The 16008-nt window shown below is 35.5% G+C and overlaps 2 protein-coding genes across 2 annotated transcripts in view; both read left to right on the top strand.

The window, feature by feature from the left end:
- Positions 1-16008, top strand: part of Smp_129050 (putative dynamin) — a gene marked incomplete at both ends in the record, with an annotated part of 64160 nt that overhangs the window by 32092 nt on the left and 16060 nt on the right. Inside the window, 5 exons of the mRNA XM_018793679.1 lie at positions 7843-8082; positions 10655-10810; positions 11871-11924; positions 13844-14005; positions 15037-15281. Of these exons, the coding sequence (XP_018648167.1) occupies positions 7843-8082; positions 10655-10810; positions 11871-11924; positions 13844-14005; positions 15037-15281 (857 nt within the window). The remainder of the gene's footprint in view (positions 1-7842; positions 8083-10654; positions 10811-11870; positions 11925-13843; positions 14006-15036; positions 15282-16008) is intronic.
- Smp_165510 (hypothetical protein) lies at positions 1340-1783 on the top strand. Its single transcript, XM_018793680.1, has one exon. It carries the CDS (start codon positions 1379-1381, stop codon positions 1712-1714), a length of 336 nt encoding a protein of 111 aa, XP_018648168.1. The 5' UTR covers positions 1340-1378; the 3' UTR covers positions 1715-1783.

Here is a 16008-nt window from a genome sequence, read left to right as displayed (position 1 = left end):
ATCCATGGGTTCAGTTATAAAATGTGAAACTTTTGAATAAATTTCACGAATTTTTTTTACCAATATGCTATGGATTCTAACTGATGTATATGTTTTCATTGATCAGGAGCGATTAGTGAATTCGTTTCTCGTTTATTTTTTTGAAGCATAACGTACTAAGATTATGTGAAATCTTACCCAGTATACTAACACTTAGATAATCTAGTCATTTGATACATTGAGAATGAGATTTTTCAAGGTAATTAGTCCCAAGTACTCAATTTAATTGTTTTCTATGACAGCAAATATTAGTCATAAGTTAATGAAGCTGAAACAAATGATGTGACGTTCATACTTGCTTGCAATGTACTAATTGAAAAATGAGTACTATTGTTGTGAATGAGAACACAGGTGAGGACAACCAACTATATATTTAGCACAAATTACAACGTTACTTGGTAAAATACGAAAAACCATGCTATGATACACTATTTGCAAAATGTTCTTCAATTGCTTCAGGCTTCATTGTTCCTGGATTTCCACACAAATTGCTTTTTATTTCTGTTCTTCTCTTCTTGATCTTCTCAATCTTCTGCTGTCAGATATTCTATTCCTTACTCACCATATATACTACTTATGTCGATATCAGTAGCTCACACCACACTCGTCCCCCCTTTTAATAAGCTGTTCTCGCAATCTTTCTGATCGGCGTACCATTGTCTCCTTTGGTGCTGTTCGTGACTCGTGCTCATGACGTTCTTGAAACCATCTCTGTAGTAGACTGGCATTTACACGCCTCTGCTTGTCTTCTCTCCGGATCGTGTAAACTGGGCCGCGTCTCTCCGTGATAATGTACGGTCCCTCCCATTTCGGGATCAGCTTTCCTGACCCTGGTCCCCCTTCAGTGTTAGCTCTCCGTTCTCTACACTTTACCAGGTCCCCCACTCTAAAAGGCTTCCACGCTCTTCTCTGCTGTTCTGCCTTCTTGATGTCTGATATTTGTTTCTTTTTCACGTTCTTTATTGCCTCCGTCCTCTCTTTCCTTAATCTTGTTGCTGTCCACTTCTGCTGCTGTGGCCACGTCTTATTATGCATCGGAAGTCGTGGCTGTCTACCATACATCAGTAGGAAAGGTGATTTCTTGGTTGTTCCTTGGATGGAGGCACGATGCGCCAGCAAAATTAGTGGTAACTCTTTCTCCCAATTCCCTCCTTTAGATGCTAACCATTCCTTTAATGTCCGGTTGTTTCTTTCTGTAAGCCCGTTTGTCTGAGGGTGATACGGTGTAGTTCGTATCCTCTTGATGCCGAACTGCTTTAAACGGGCCTTAAACTCGTCACTTTCAAAACAGGGACCCTGGTCGGTTAGTATCATCTTCGGTACTCCATGACCCGCTACAATGTGCCGGATTATTACTTCGGTCACTGTTTTCGCCCGCTGGTCGGCAATCGGTACAGCGTCGACCCATCGTGTAGCATGTTCCGTCATTACTAGTAAGTATCGGTTGCCGCTATCCGTCTGTGGAAATGGTCCCATCACATCTACTGACCATAGATCACCGACTGCGGTTACTGGGACCGACTGCAATGGCGGTTGCATGTATCTATCGCTTTTCATTAATTGGCACTGCTGGCACGTCAACACATATTGGGCCACATCGTCTCTCATGCCTGGCCAGTATGAACTTTGCCGTAGTAAATCTGTCGTTCTTGCGATACCTGTGTGCGCTACCTGATGGCATTCGTGTATCATCTTACGCCGCCAGTCTTTCGGGATCACAGCCACCCAATTTTCGTCATCATCCTGCCAGACCAGAGCTCCATATGTGTTCACTTTCAGTCTTTCCTTTTGACGAAGCAACATTATTACCTCCTTGTCCATTGCTCGTTTGTCAACATCTGCCTCCTCTCTTATCACTCTGATTACCTCTCGAAGTTTAGGATCAGATTTCTGTTGCCGGACGAGTTCTAGTGGGTCTCCCTCTATACTGTTCACTGCGTATGCTGTCAATGGAAGCTCGGCTTCCATGTCTGGTCTTGACAGGTAGTCCGCCATTACATTTTCCTTCCCTGGAACATGCCCGATACTGAAGTCATACTCCTGCAGACGTATCATCCATCGCGCCAACTTTCCACGTGGGTCTCGTGCTGTTTGTAGCCACTGCAGAGGTTTATGGTCAGTCTCGATGTGAAATCTTCTACCTAACAGATATGGTCTCCACTTGTCTACTGCCCACACAATCGCTAAACACTCCTTTTCGATCGTTGAATACTTCTGTTCCGCAGGCGTGAGAACGCGACTTGCGTATTCCACCACTCTATCAGACTGACTTAAAACGGCACCTATACCATTGTCACTTGCGTCTGTTGTCACTGTAAACGGTTTCTCCAGTTCGGGCAGTCTTAGCGTCATCTGGCGGTCGTCCAGCATGTTTTTGATTTGATTAAACGTTTGTTGGGCGATTTCAGTCCACGAAAATTTAGTGTTACTCAACAACTTATAAAGGGGTGCTGCTACTTCGTTGAAATTCTTGATGAACCGACTGTAGAACGCCGCCCTTCCCAGGAACTGTCTCAATTTCCTTTTCGAATTCGGTACTGCGACGTTCTTTATAGTCAGAATTTTCTCCGGCAGTGGTTTTATTTCCCCATTTCCCACTTTATGCCCCAACAACGTGATGCTACTTTTCGCCATCTGTGACTTGTCCTTATTAATTCGAAGTCCGAATTCTTCAATTCGCTTTAAGACCGCTTCCACATGCTTGACATGATCTGTTTCTGTCTGGCTGTATACAACTACATCGTCGCCATACACTTCGACATTATCCAGATCCCTGAGCAGTAGCGACATTAATCTTCTGAACGTAAATGGTGCACCCGCCAATCCAAACGGCATTCGTCTAAATTGATATTGTTTATCACGTATGGTAAATGCTGTTTTGCTTCGATCGCTCTCTTTTATAGGCAGCTGCCAATAACCAGACCGCAAATCCAACACTGTAAACACCGTGGCATTCTGTAGCCGATCTAATGTTTCCACTACTGTTGGCATTGCACACGGCTTTAGTTCTGTTATATTATTCAGTTCTCTAAAATCAACACAAAATCTATATTTCCCATTCGGTTTCTTTACCAAGAGTACCGGTGAGCTATATGGGCTGTCCGCCTCCTCGATTATTCCTTCTTTCAGCATCTCTTGGACCTGTCGATTTACTTCAGCCTCTAAGTGCACAGGGACACGACGTGTTGTGAATATACTTCCTCCATTGTTCTTTATCGGGATTTCGTGCTTTACTTTGTCGCAAAATCCGTACGGTTCTCCTTCTCCAGTGAACAGTTTCGCATACTTTGTGCACAACTCGGTGATGTTTGGTTTCTCCGTCGGAACGGCTGTTGCCACTCTAACCTCAGCCACCTCGCTACTTTCATGTATTGGGAATGATCCGTACTTCGTGACCACCTTACCGCTTTTTAGGTCGACTATGGCTTTTACTTCTCTTAGGAAATCTGCTCCTAATATTGGTCTCGACAGGTATGCGGTTACCACGAACGGAAAACTTATCTCCGAACCATCCACTTTTACGATACTGTTAGACACGCCCAATACCTCTAACATATGCCCTCCTATAGTGTGAACTGCGACTTTACACGGCTTGAATCTCTTACATTGCTCTTTACCTATTAACGAAACTGCTGCCCCTGTATCGATTAGGCACACTAAATCTAGTTCATTTACGTTCACTCTTGCATAGACTGCCCCTCTATCTACTAATGCAACAACCCCCAGATCCCTAGAGTAAGAAGGAAACACGTAACGTCTAAAATATCTCCGTTTTCGTCGTGTTGGACAGTTTATCTTCCAGTGTCCTGTCCCTCCACATGCGAAACACTTATCATTCCTTTTACGAGTCACTCGTAATGCCGCAATCTCGTGCTGCAGTTCTTCAATCTTCTTCTCAATGCTGCTTATCTCCTGACTTCCGCACGCGACCGGAGCTACTGTTCGTGTCATCAACTGTCGCGTCACCTTTGCAAGCTCACTGATATCCATAGGTTGCGCGGCGTGTACCAGTCTCAGCTGCTGGGAAACGGCAACAGGCACGCTCTCGATAAACTGCGACGCCAACAACTGTGCCTCCGACTCCTCATCCAGATTTGGCAGCGCGCGACGCAGCAACTTGGTAAGCTCCACGGCCAGCACCAGCGGATCACCATCGATCGGCAACTTCGCCACTCGGAACTTCTGCAGTGCTTCTTCTCTGTCCACTGGGCTATCGAACTCCACGATCAACCGCTCCGTGACTGCCTCCCATGTCGTCTTACCGCCCGCACCGTCCAGGCTGTCATATACAGCTTTCGCTCTGCCTCTCAGCAGCGTCCCCAGCACCACCGTCTTCGCCTTCGGCTCCTTCACTCCCACCAGCTCCGCTACAGCTTCGAACTCCTTCAGGAAGCCCAGAACATCTCCGTCTTCAAATTCCTTCGGCCATGGGATCTTCATCCTTGGAGGCAGCGACACCAAATGTTGTGAATGAGAACACAGGTGAGGACAACCAACTATATATTTAGCACAAATTACAACGTTACTTGGTAAAATACGAAAAACCATGCTATGATACACTATTTGCAAAATGTTCTTCAATTGCTTCAGGCTTCATTGTTCCTGGATTTCCACACAAATTGCTTTTTATTTCTGTTCTTCTCTTCTTGATCTTCTCAATCTTCTGCTGTCAGATATTCTATTCCTTACTCACCATATATACTACTTATGTCGATATCAGTAGCTCACACCACACTATTATCATTAAACTAGCGCTTCAAATAAATGGTTGGAACATGACAAATTAAAAGTGATATTTTTTCATTCAAGTGACTCAATCTATGTGAAAAGTATTCTAATGACTTTTAATCTTGTTGGCCAAATTACTGATATAAAGCCCCCCACAAATAATTCGATAGCAAATTATAAAATGACGGACTGTTAGAAACGTTTATTTTTGTTAAATTGTTAATTCATATAAAAAATATTTTACCATTAACATAAAATCTAACTTGATCAAATCCCACTGACTACTTTCAATTATCCAACACTTAAGTGTATTCTCGAATAATATTGCATGTACTTATGTAACTCTAGGATTTATCATTGATCATTTCATCCTATTGTGCCAACATAAATTGATGATAATAATAATAATATGCTCACTAGTGACTGACTTTGAGAGGTAAATCCAGGAGTTCTAGTGAAAAGCAGTGACCAGTGGAGTTCAAACCACGTCTGTTGTGAAATATCAACTCATTAAAGACAATTAGTGAACGGTTACTCAACTTCGTGGATCAGTTGAAGTTAGACATTAACACCACCGGATGCCGGCTCAGTGGTCTATCGGTTAAGTGCGAGACTGGTAGGTCCTGGGTTCGAATCCCGTGAGTGCGGGATCGTGGATGCGCACTGCTGAGAAGTCCCATAATAGGACGAAACGGCCGTCCAGTGTTTCCAGGTTTTCCATGGTGGTCTAACTTCAATTAACTCATGATTTCAACTATGAAAATACTAAATCTTCACAAAACCCCTTCTGATAATAAAAATAATATATGCCAGGTTCTTTTACTCTGTACCTGATTGACTAAATAAAATTGACTAAAAATCTACGGATTAATATTTACAAATTATACTCTTAATCCAATATTGAAAATCAATATATGTATCATCTTTATGATTGTAATCTCTTATAACTTTCATATACCTTAATAAAAAATTATACTTTTAAATACTTGAATTCCTTAAAAGAAAAAATAATAATAATAAAGTGACAATTAAACCTGTATTGTTTTATTTATTGACAGTTGTCGTTGTGATTGTTTTGCTTTCTGTTAATTAACTTTGTTTTATTATAAGTCTATTCACAAAAAAATATGTGTCTCTTGTTTAAGAAAGTATACAGAGTTAAAATTCCATTTTGTGTTAACACACTAATCTTTTATCATTGTTACTATTATTAGCAGTATTATTTTCTATTTTTCATACACTACTACTATTATTAGTTATTTTTTTTTATGTGAAGTACAATATTTGGTTTACGGTCTCATCCTAGATCTAATACACTTTTTTGTTTTATACATTTTTTTTCTTACTGAATTTTTTTCATCTATCGATTATTTAAATAAGATTAAAGCATATGATAAACAAGGTCAAACGTTGTTGGTTCTCTCAACAAAAATTTATTCATATACTCATTTTGGTGTTTTAGTAGGATGCTACTTATTCAATATGTGTGTATATGTGTTCATGGTTGGTTGGTGCCTAGTTAGATATAAAAAAAATAATACACCTTATTTGTTTGCCATCTTAGTGTGTATCATGTTTTTTTTGTTGAATTAATTTTTAAGAGAAAATTTACTGTAGTTATTAATTCATTGCCACATATCTAGGCACTTGTGAAATGTGTTAACCTTGTACTTGATTGGATGAAATAGAATATTTTTCAGTGTTTTGATAAGAAAAAAAAAGATGATAACCAAGTGACCTGATCTAATATAATTCCCAATTATTAATCGATTATCTAATGATACTAAAAAAACTGATTGTTTTTTCCCAAGATGGTCGTCGTCACTGATGTTTTCTGGAAAAACACTCAGAATTAGAGTTCAGTACGACAAAACAGTTGTCCGATTCTTTCTGAATTTCAATAGTTCTTTAGCTAATGTCAGTTTACATAATTCTGTTAAATTTGTAGATTGTATTTGTTACAGATTGTTTCCAACTGAGTTACCATGAGAAACTAAGGAGAAGCAAATAGCTGTTTTATCATAGTCTGCGAGTCTTCCGCAATACACACCTATAACCGCACGAGGGATCAACTACAGAACCTTCAGGTTTCGCATTGAATACTTAACCGTTCGAACTTTTATTTCAGTGTCTTTCAATACAGATCTAACTTCAATCAATTAGTGATACAGCATGAGATTATTCATCTGGACCATTTTTTAATGATTTTGACTTATTGAACTATAAAGAAACCCACAAGCGTCATGTAACTAAGAATCGGTCTTATAAATACAGCATTGTTACTGGCATATTTCTCAAACACCAATACATTCGAGTTGTTATGATTTATTGTCTCCGATTGAAAAATCGACTATGTATTTCTTCATAGTACAATCATTTTATTGAATATCATAAATTTATGCAATGTTCTATCATGAGTCCTTAAAAACTCCTTATAAAATAATGAAATGCAATAGTATTTCACATTTTTACTTCGATAGATAAAATAACATATTTTTTAATTTCAGCTTTTCGTTTTGATAGCAATTATAGGGTATTATTACTGGTATCATTTAATTTATAATTGTTCTTACTACTTACGTTGAGTGGGTCAGGTAGTGCTAATAATTGCAATGTTTCTATTTTAAGTTAATATCACTTTTTCGAGCGTAACTGATTACCTAACATTTTCTTTTTAAATACAATCACAACGATAAAGGCTTGTTGAAATCTCACATTAATCTTCAGTTATGCAACTCAGTTTCAAACTTATCGTTGGCTTGCTATTAAAGGGTTTAATTTGATAACACACACTTCGTGATGCTTAAATTGTTAAATACATCCCATCATAAAACTTCGAAGTTTGTTCAATTCTTTTTTCTCAAGAAACACATTTATATCTGAGTAGATAAAGTAGGGAAGATGATAGATTTATTTCTATATCGGTTTAAGTTTACGCTTGGTTGAATTTATAGAGAGAAGTACAATATTCTCAGAATGCATGAATGGTAATCATAAATTTGTAGTATAAAGTTTATCAGAGAATTATTGTTAAAAATCCCTTATATTATGGAATTCGCTTTTGTTTTCTATTAGGAACGTGAGAGACGATTTGTTCTTCCTTTAGATGGATTAAAACAACGTAGCGGTGATACAGGATTCTTTTCAAAACGACCAACCTTTGTTCTTCATCATCCAGATCCTAAAGTTAATCTGTACAAAGATCACAAAACTTTAGATTTATCTGCAGATACTGAAGAAGCAGTTGAGGCTTGGAAAGCTGCTTTAGTTCGTGCTGGAGTGTTTCATGATCCATCTGGAAAACCAGATGAACAGGTAAGTAATCAAGAATTCGATGTCTTTATGTCTCATTTCGTGTTCTACCGTATATTTTAATCCTTTAGCCATTGTATTGCAAACATTTGTGTATATGTTGTTCAACAGACATGTATGCAATGTTCCATCGTTGATATTCACATTAAAAACTTAGGTTGTTGCAATGGATGACTTGATGTTGCCTACATTCAAACTTACTCAGAAGGAAACTATGTTGAGACTTTAGCGATACTCCAATTCATCCCTCTAGTCTCTGTTTTCATAGGCGACATATTTAATCGATTATTTAGCTATCAGGTCATTCCTTCTATAATTTTTTAAGTTGTTTTGATATGTGCTCTTTTCTCCTTTATATTGGTCAAGTGAACAATTATCTTTCACATCTCATTTCTACATGTTATTCACAATTATTATGTAACTTTCATTGAACATTTGAAAGTATTTTCAATTAGCTTTTAGTAACCGTATCAATAACTGAACACATCTGTTTTAATACAGACGACTGTTTTTAAAAAATAACTGTAAATACGGTAAATACAACTGTAGTAGATCACATCATTGAAAATGAACGATTTCTTTATGAAACTCATGTTATCCTTACTGATTAATTATGCAATAGATTTCTTTCGTTATAATACACTACAATTTTTGAATCCAGTCGACTATTGATCGGTAGTGAATGATAAAAAAAACAAGAAGAAAATGAACTGATCTCGTCTTATCTTTCATACTACTATGAACAAATCACCTAACATTAATTAATCTTATTTTGTTCGTTTGTTTTTTGTAAACTTCATTATTTATTTTTTTTTTTAGCTATTTTTAGTGAATTAACTTTATTCATTGATTTAGTTAAAGCATCATGTTATATGATCAAGTAATACCATGACATCATATTGTACTCTTCAATTTTAGATTTTTATTTTGTTGGTAAAACTCTTTATTCTCACAGCCCTCAATCTCAAGTCATATGATTTATGTGTATATGCATGGGTGAATGTACATTAACTAAGTATAACATAGACCTTGTGATTAGTTTTTATGTTCCTAGATGTGTGTGTACGTGATTTGTGCTTTGTTTTTGTAATTATAACAACTGTATTTTAATTTCTATCAAATGACTATTGAGAGGATAGAAAAGTATGAAATACAGACTTCGTTAAAATCGATAAAGTGAATGTTGTCTAAGACAATGGATCCTATAGCTATTGTAATCATAGGGAATAGGTTCATAATCTTGGTTTCTATGTTGTATAGACTTGTTAATGTATGCTACACATATCTCATCGGATAATGACCAAACAGCTCCGAATTAATTTGTTTTTTCAATTATAATTCTAGTGAGATTTAATCTTTGAAAAAGAAGATGGAAATGGAACTGTAATTATTCTTTACACCATCATTAGTTTATTTATGCAACTTTCCAACACCGTGAACTACCTGCTTCATCATAGCTGATTGGTTAAGAATTCAATACTACTTGGTCTCATGTTGCCAAAAGTTACTATCAAGTTATTTCGTGGTTATCAGTTTTGTTTTCAAAGTTTCATCCTAAAATATACTGACTATAAACTGATTTTCTTTCTAGAAAAGTTTCATATATGCACTGTCGAGACGTTCTAGACAATGCCGTGATAAATATATATAGATGTACCGGTATGTAGAGTTTCTCTATCACAATGAAGTAGAACGACAAATAGACTAGGTAGAGTTTTAGATAAAGGTATTCAAACAGTACTCATTAGGTAATAATGGTTGGTATCACTGCCCGAATATTCCACACAAACTACATAAAACATGCGAAGTCGTCTAACCTCAACTTTGAATGGTGTTACTTTCTAATGACGGAATGGGTTTGTAATTGTTCAGATTGTCTACCTTATCAAATATTGTTAAATACAACTAACGAGAAGACAAAGAAAACCGAGAGCATGGAATAGGAACAAATATTACTATGATAGATCTGTCATCATGTATATGTTTGATAGTTTTATGACCGACAGCTTTTGATATATTTTATTTAAACTAATCAACTGTTCTGTTAACATTTATACGATGAAAAAGTTAATGATACAATGAGTATAATAATCGTGAATAACCAGAGACAACCTAAAACTGAAAGGATAGTTTACTAAGTACAACACTTATCAAACACTTAATATCTGTACAACTTCAATAATAGAGGGAGATATATTCGCTGGTGTGTTTTTAAGGCAGTATCGGAGGAGATGTAACTGTCTATGTAGCGTACAATTGATGGTAGTAATTATATCTCACAAATGCATTGTGACGAATTATTTCATGTTCTCAAAAATTCACTACTAAAGTGATTTATATAGAGTGTATAGTTAGATCGAGTCAAATGGTAAAGTTATTTCTTTGTCATTTTCATAGTAGATGGTTTCCTACTTGACTACAGATGTGTATAATTGTTCAATAAACTCAGTGAATCAACGCTCCTACTGCCTAATTGTAATAGTAATGGTAGTACTGTTGTGAATCTTATGTGTTTATTTTTATTTAATCATCTAATTATGTGCATATTTTATTTAATATTCTTTTTGTGCCATAGACTGATGATGGTGATTCGAATAAAATAGCAACTGATCCTAAACTTGAAAGACAAGTAGAAATTATACGTAATTTAGTTGACTCCTATATGAAAATCGTTACTAAAACACAACGTGACATGGTTCCGAAAATAATTATGCATCAGTTAATTAATGAGGTAATTTTATATATTTGTAATTTTAATCTCCAAAATTTTACTTTGAATGTAGGATAAAAAAATATCGCTATCAATTTCATCTACACTTAAATGCTTTCTGTTTTTCTTATGATTTTTCCTTTATGACTCCTTATTTCCGCTTGTCTAAGTGTGAATCAAACAGGCGTCTTCATTTCGCTAATTAACTGATGGATTAAAAAGTTTGCATCACCATATAGGTATGTAAGCTCCTTTGCTTGCTAGACCTTCAACTACTGAATTACTGCCTCACATCCCACTCTACCTTGTACATCCAGTTAATGCCTTTATCCCTCACATGCAAATTCGGAGTACACGAACCTTAATTTTGCTACTGGGTTGGAGTAATTGTAATACTTATAAAACATAAAGTTATGGCCACACTGACTATCCCATACTTTTCTCTAACAATACATTAACTGCATTTGGTTCTGTATGACAAATAGCATTCACTTGAAACAGCTTCCCAACTGTGATACCGATTTAACACGTCATATGAATACTTCAATAAAAATCCTCATATTGTCACTTTTTCTTTGATGAATCATGTATTGTAAATGATACAGTGTCAGAATAAACTGTAACAGTTGGTAAGCGAAGGGTCTACAATTCTGATATCCTGAAATCGTTTATTATAACTAATCACATTAATTTTTGGGTTCGCATTATATATATATATATATATATATATATATATATATATATATATCAGTTTAATGCACCGTTTCACTCTTGCGTTTTGTCTCTTGAGTTAATGCGGAACAGATGTATGATGCACTGGACCTCTGCCTAGTATTTTCTGTCTTTGAATGACACAGAGGTATTTTTCAACAAGTTGAATCTTCTTCGAATCATTCCTTTGAATGCACAGTTTATTCAATTATACAGTACTTTTGAATAATGCACCAGGGCGTGAATTTTTTCACACATAATTTTTCATACTACTATAAATAATATATTACTAAATATAATTTTTTTTGCCAATTCGCTTCAATCTTGATGGCGTAAATATTTTTACCTTCTAAATTATTCATAAATGTAGATCAAGACTTTTCTGAAAGGCGATCTCTTACCCAAATTGTATTCACAGGACCCTGTAAGTTTTTCTATTTATTATTTTTGTCTCTGTTTTAATCAATTTTGTCTTAACTAGTTAGTGGTAGTTTTTATTATAGTACTATTTGGACTATCTGTGCTTCTGTTTACTATCAATTTGACTGAATTTCGTTCGGTTCAGTTGTGATATAACGGATGGTTTAAAATATTCAGCAATGTGATACTTTTGTGTGGTGCATTTTAAACAGTCTGATCATACATTTAGTAAGTCAAAACGTTTAATATGAAAACTAATAAAAGATCATTACGAATAAAAAGGTCAACTAAGGCACAACTAATTAATGAAAGTGTACGAAATAACGATAAGAACATCATAATGCCAGAAGAGTGTATAATTTCCACACCACATCTGCCATCAGAACTTCATTAAGAACTGTCGAGGCAGGTCGCAACATATAATGTTTGAAAACATAAAAGGCGGTTTAAAATTCCTAGTGACAAAGATTTCTATTAGACCTGAAAATGTCCCGTTCACAGTTCGCTCGTAAGGTATTGTTTTAAGATTTTTTGCTGTTTCGTGTATATAAGATTGGATGAGAAAGATTATTGACCCATTTAACATATCTGAAATTGTGATACCATATAAATGTGTAGCTTTTTCGAGATATCGTCGACCATCCTCAACTACATATCGTGCGTTCTTTTTGTACATACATGTGGACTATTAAATGTCACATGATATGACCTACTCATTTGTACGATACTGAGGCTCATATGGAATTTTGAGTTATGTTTTCCCAATGACAATCAATTGTTCAGTAATAACATCTCAATAACTGTTTACAACCTTCACCAAGAATTAGGTAGTAAACCGAAATAAGTTGTCATCTATAATCTATTGGTTAAAATAACTCATATCTCGACGACAACAATGGATGGTAAATGTTGGGATCTTTTTTGGCCTAATACTATACGTCTGTTTTATTGTATCATTCTTAGGTAACTAAACTATGTATATTCATATTCCTCTAATTATAAACTTTATTTTGACCTATGGACTATTATTATGATTTACTATTCTTAAGTTATGCCCAGTTTATTAGTCACAGTATCCCACAATCACAGCCACTTTTGGTTAGATGTACAAATGTTATTTTCTATTTTATTATGTGATGTGGTATGTTTGGCTTGTATATAAACCCAGTATGTTTGAAACACATGATTTATATCATGGGCGCTGAGATTTGCGTTCTGGACTCAACAGGCAGGGCTAGGCAGGAAGAAGGACCGATAAGTACTCTAGACTGCTCGTACGAGTTTACGCGTCATTAGTTCGGTCGATAATTCTCTGTTCTCTAATTGGTGGTATCATTACGTTAAATATTAATAGGGCACAGGCCACAAGTTATAACAATAACGTAACTAAAATGAAATTTGGAAAGCTTTGAATGTTCAATTAGTTATCGAATAATTAGGGTAATTACGAATAATCTCTCTTTATAATTATGGAATGTGACTTATTATATGGTACGATAGTAGGTTATTCAGTATTCTTTATCAAAGTTTACTATCTTAGTGTCGTTTTGTTAATTAATAGAGGTCAGTTGGTTTTTCTTTGGCTACACTAGTGCACACCATAGGCAATGTGTCTACCTATAAAAGGATGAGTTGAGATCAGTGATGAGTAATGAATTATAACTGCGCTGTGCTAGTTTGAAGTTAAACTCTCTTGCGCTTTTTTTCCATTCTCAACATTGGTTAAACTAATTATTTTTTGTAATTGTAAAATGTTTCTCATAAATGAATTTGAAAAAAATCTGTGTAAGTTATTGATACATTTATTGTTTGCAAAGTGTATAAGATTTCCATGTGAACACATTTCACGCATTGTATTTAATCGACTCATTTTATGTTTGTAATTTTTTTTCTTATTTGCTCTAATTATCATCATCATTGTAGAACAATCTTATGGAAGAGTCATCCGCTGAGAAAAAGCATCGTGAAGAAATTATACGTATGTATGATTCAATACGTGAGGCGTTATCTGTTATATCAGATGTCATAGCTAATACGCATAGTGTCCCATTACCTCCACCTGTCAGTGATGACTGGATTGAGACAGTGAGTTTTGCTTGATACATACTATCATATTATTCTATAATTTGAAATCATTGATAAAAAATACATTTTAGCAGCAGTTTTGATCACTTTGATAATCTTCTTTTGAATCCAGTTGTTGAAATTCAATATTATTTACACATTATTTCTTATACTACTTTTGCTCCAATATGAGCACACACAATCCTTACACTCGATGGTTGAATGTTGTTCATCAAATTATTTTCCTCTCCTATTCATAATTTAACAAACAAATTAGTTGCGTAGAAATATTTTTGGCAGGCTTTAGATTTAACTGTATAATAACACACCTAGTAAATTCGTGTGTTATACCACAAAGTTATTTCAGTGCTTCCTCCTACCTTAATTGAATAATACTTTTGCTAAAACAATTTCGAGATAACTTTAATTTTTCTAACTAGGCTGAAATATTACCGGAAAAAATAACCTCAAGTGCCTTTTTTCTAATCCAATTTTCCGCTTTACATTTGACTTTTTCTGAATAGTTTCCATCTCTTATAGTTAGCTAAATTTCTGTATAGTAGAAGGTTCTGATTTCTTTACGATATATACGGAGTTGTACTATTGTAGTTTGTCCTGTTCGCCCCGCTTCGAATATCAGGTTTTCTTATAGCTCATCTTCCCTTTATGTTATCGCCATTCAGGCATTAAGTATCATAAAGTTAATGTTAAAATTTTTCTATCTGGTCTATTTAGATATTTATCACCAATAATTGATTTATCGCTATCGGAATAATTCGTTGTGTACACTGTAAGAAGTAAGATAGTATTAGTAGTCAATATTTTGTGGGAATTCGTGTGTTGGCTAGATTTAACCGGTGGTTACCTCATTTTATACCTTCAATATCACCTTGTGGTATTGAAAATACATACTTAGGGGATTATGTCGATTTTACAGAATAATTGCATGAAGTATGGAGTGGGTGTAAATACTCATACGTTACTAACAGTTCATTAATAAACCCATCATTTATTGCAATTTTTCGAAAAGCCGATTGTAATGTTTTCCTAAGTTTCAGGAGTCATCTACTGGATCAAGTAATACTCGTCGACCTCTTCCTTCTAGTAATGCATCTCATTCTGGTCACTACAGTACTAGTACAACTCAAAGACCTTTAAGTCCTAATAATATCACATCAAATTCCAATCGGCCCATACCTTCAAGACCAGCACCAAATTTACCTATACGTCATACTTTGAATCCCCCAACAATTGTAACTACAGCCCCTGGTCAACTTCCTGCTCCACTTCTTCCTCAGTAAGTTATTTGCGCTCATTTATAGAAACAGACATAATCTCTTCATATATTCTCTATGTTCATAGATCTGATTTCATATATTAATTGTAATGTATGTAAGATTGTTATTTGTTTTGGCCTGATGCTTAAATCAATGAAATTATCCATATGAACTACAGTCATGTTGTATGAAAATTGTTTATTTCCACTTGTGAAATTATTTTGGCTATGATATTTCGATAGGATGGGGACATACGTCAGTTCAAGAACAAGTTTAATACTCTATCTATTTTAGTGTCTTTCGCTTAACTATCATTAAGTCGTGTGTTCACTTATTCAAAAGTATGTATGTATGTACGCACTTACGTCTGTTACCCCTCGTGGAAAAGCATAGGCCACCCACTAGCATTCTCCATCCAACTCTGTTCTCGGCTTTACTACTCAGTTCCTTCCAGTTGTTATTCATTCTTTTGATGTCTACTTCCGAGTCCCGATGCAGTGTATTCTCCTGCCTTCCTCTTTTCCGTTTCCCTTCAAAATTTCAAGTTAGCGACTGCCTCGTGATGTAGTTTATTGATTTCCTCATTATGTACCCTGTCTACTTCCAACGTTTTTTTCCTAATTGACTCTTCAGATGGACGCTGGTTTATTCTCTCCCACAGTAGGTTGTTGCTGACGGTATCCGGTCAACGGACATTCAGTATCTTTCTTCAGTAGACAATTGTTTAGAAATACTTGTACATTTTCG

This window comes from Schistosoma mansoni, chromosome 1 (assembly GCF_000237925.1).
Source record: "Schistosoma mansoni strain Puerto Rico chromosome 1, complete genome".
NCBI lineage: Eukaryota > Metazoa > Platyhelminthes > Trematoda > Strigeidida > Schistosomatidae > Schistosoma > Schistosoma mansoni.
The sequence above is the reverse complement of the archived record's forward strand: the minus strand, read 5'-3'. Positions and strand labels throughout refer to the sequence as shown.

Coding starts and splice junctions, on each gene's coding strand:
- Smp_165510 (XM_018793680.1), top strand. CDS start 1,379: ATGTGCCGGATTATTACTTCGGTCACTGTTTTCGCCCGCTGGTCGGCA.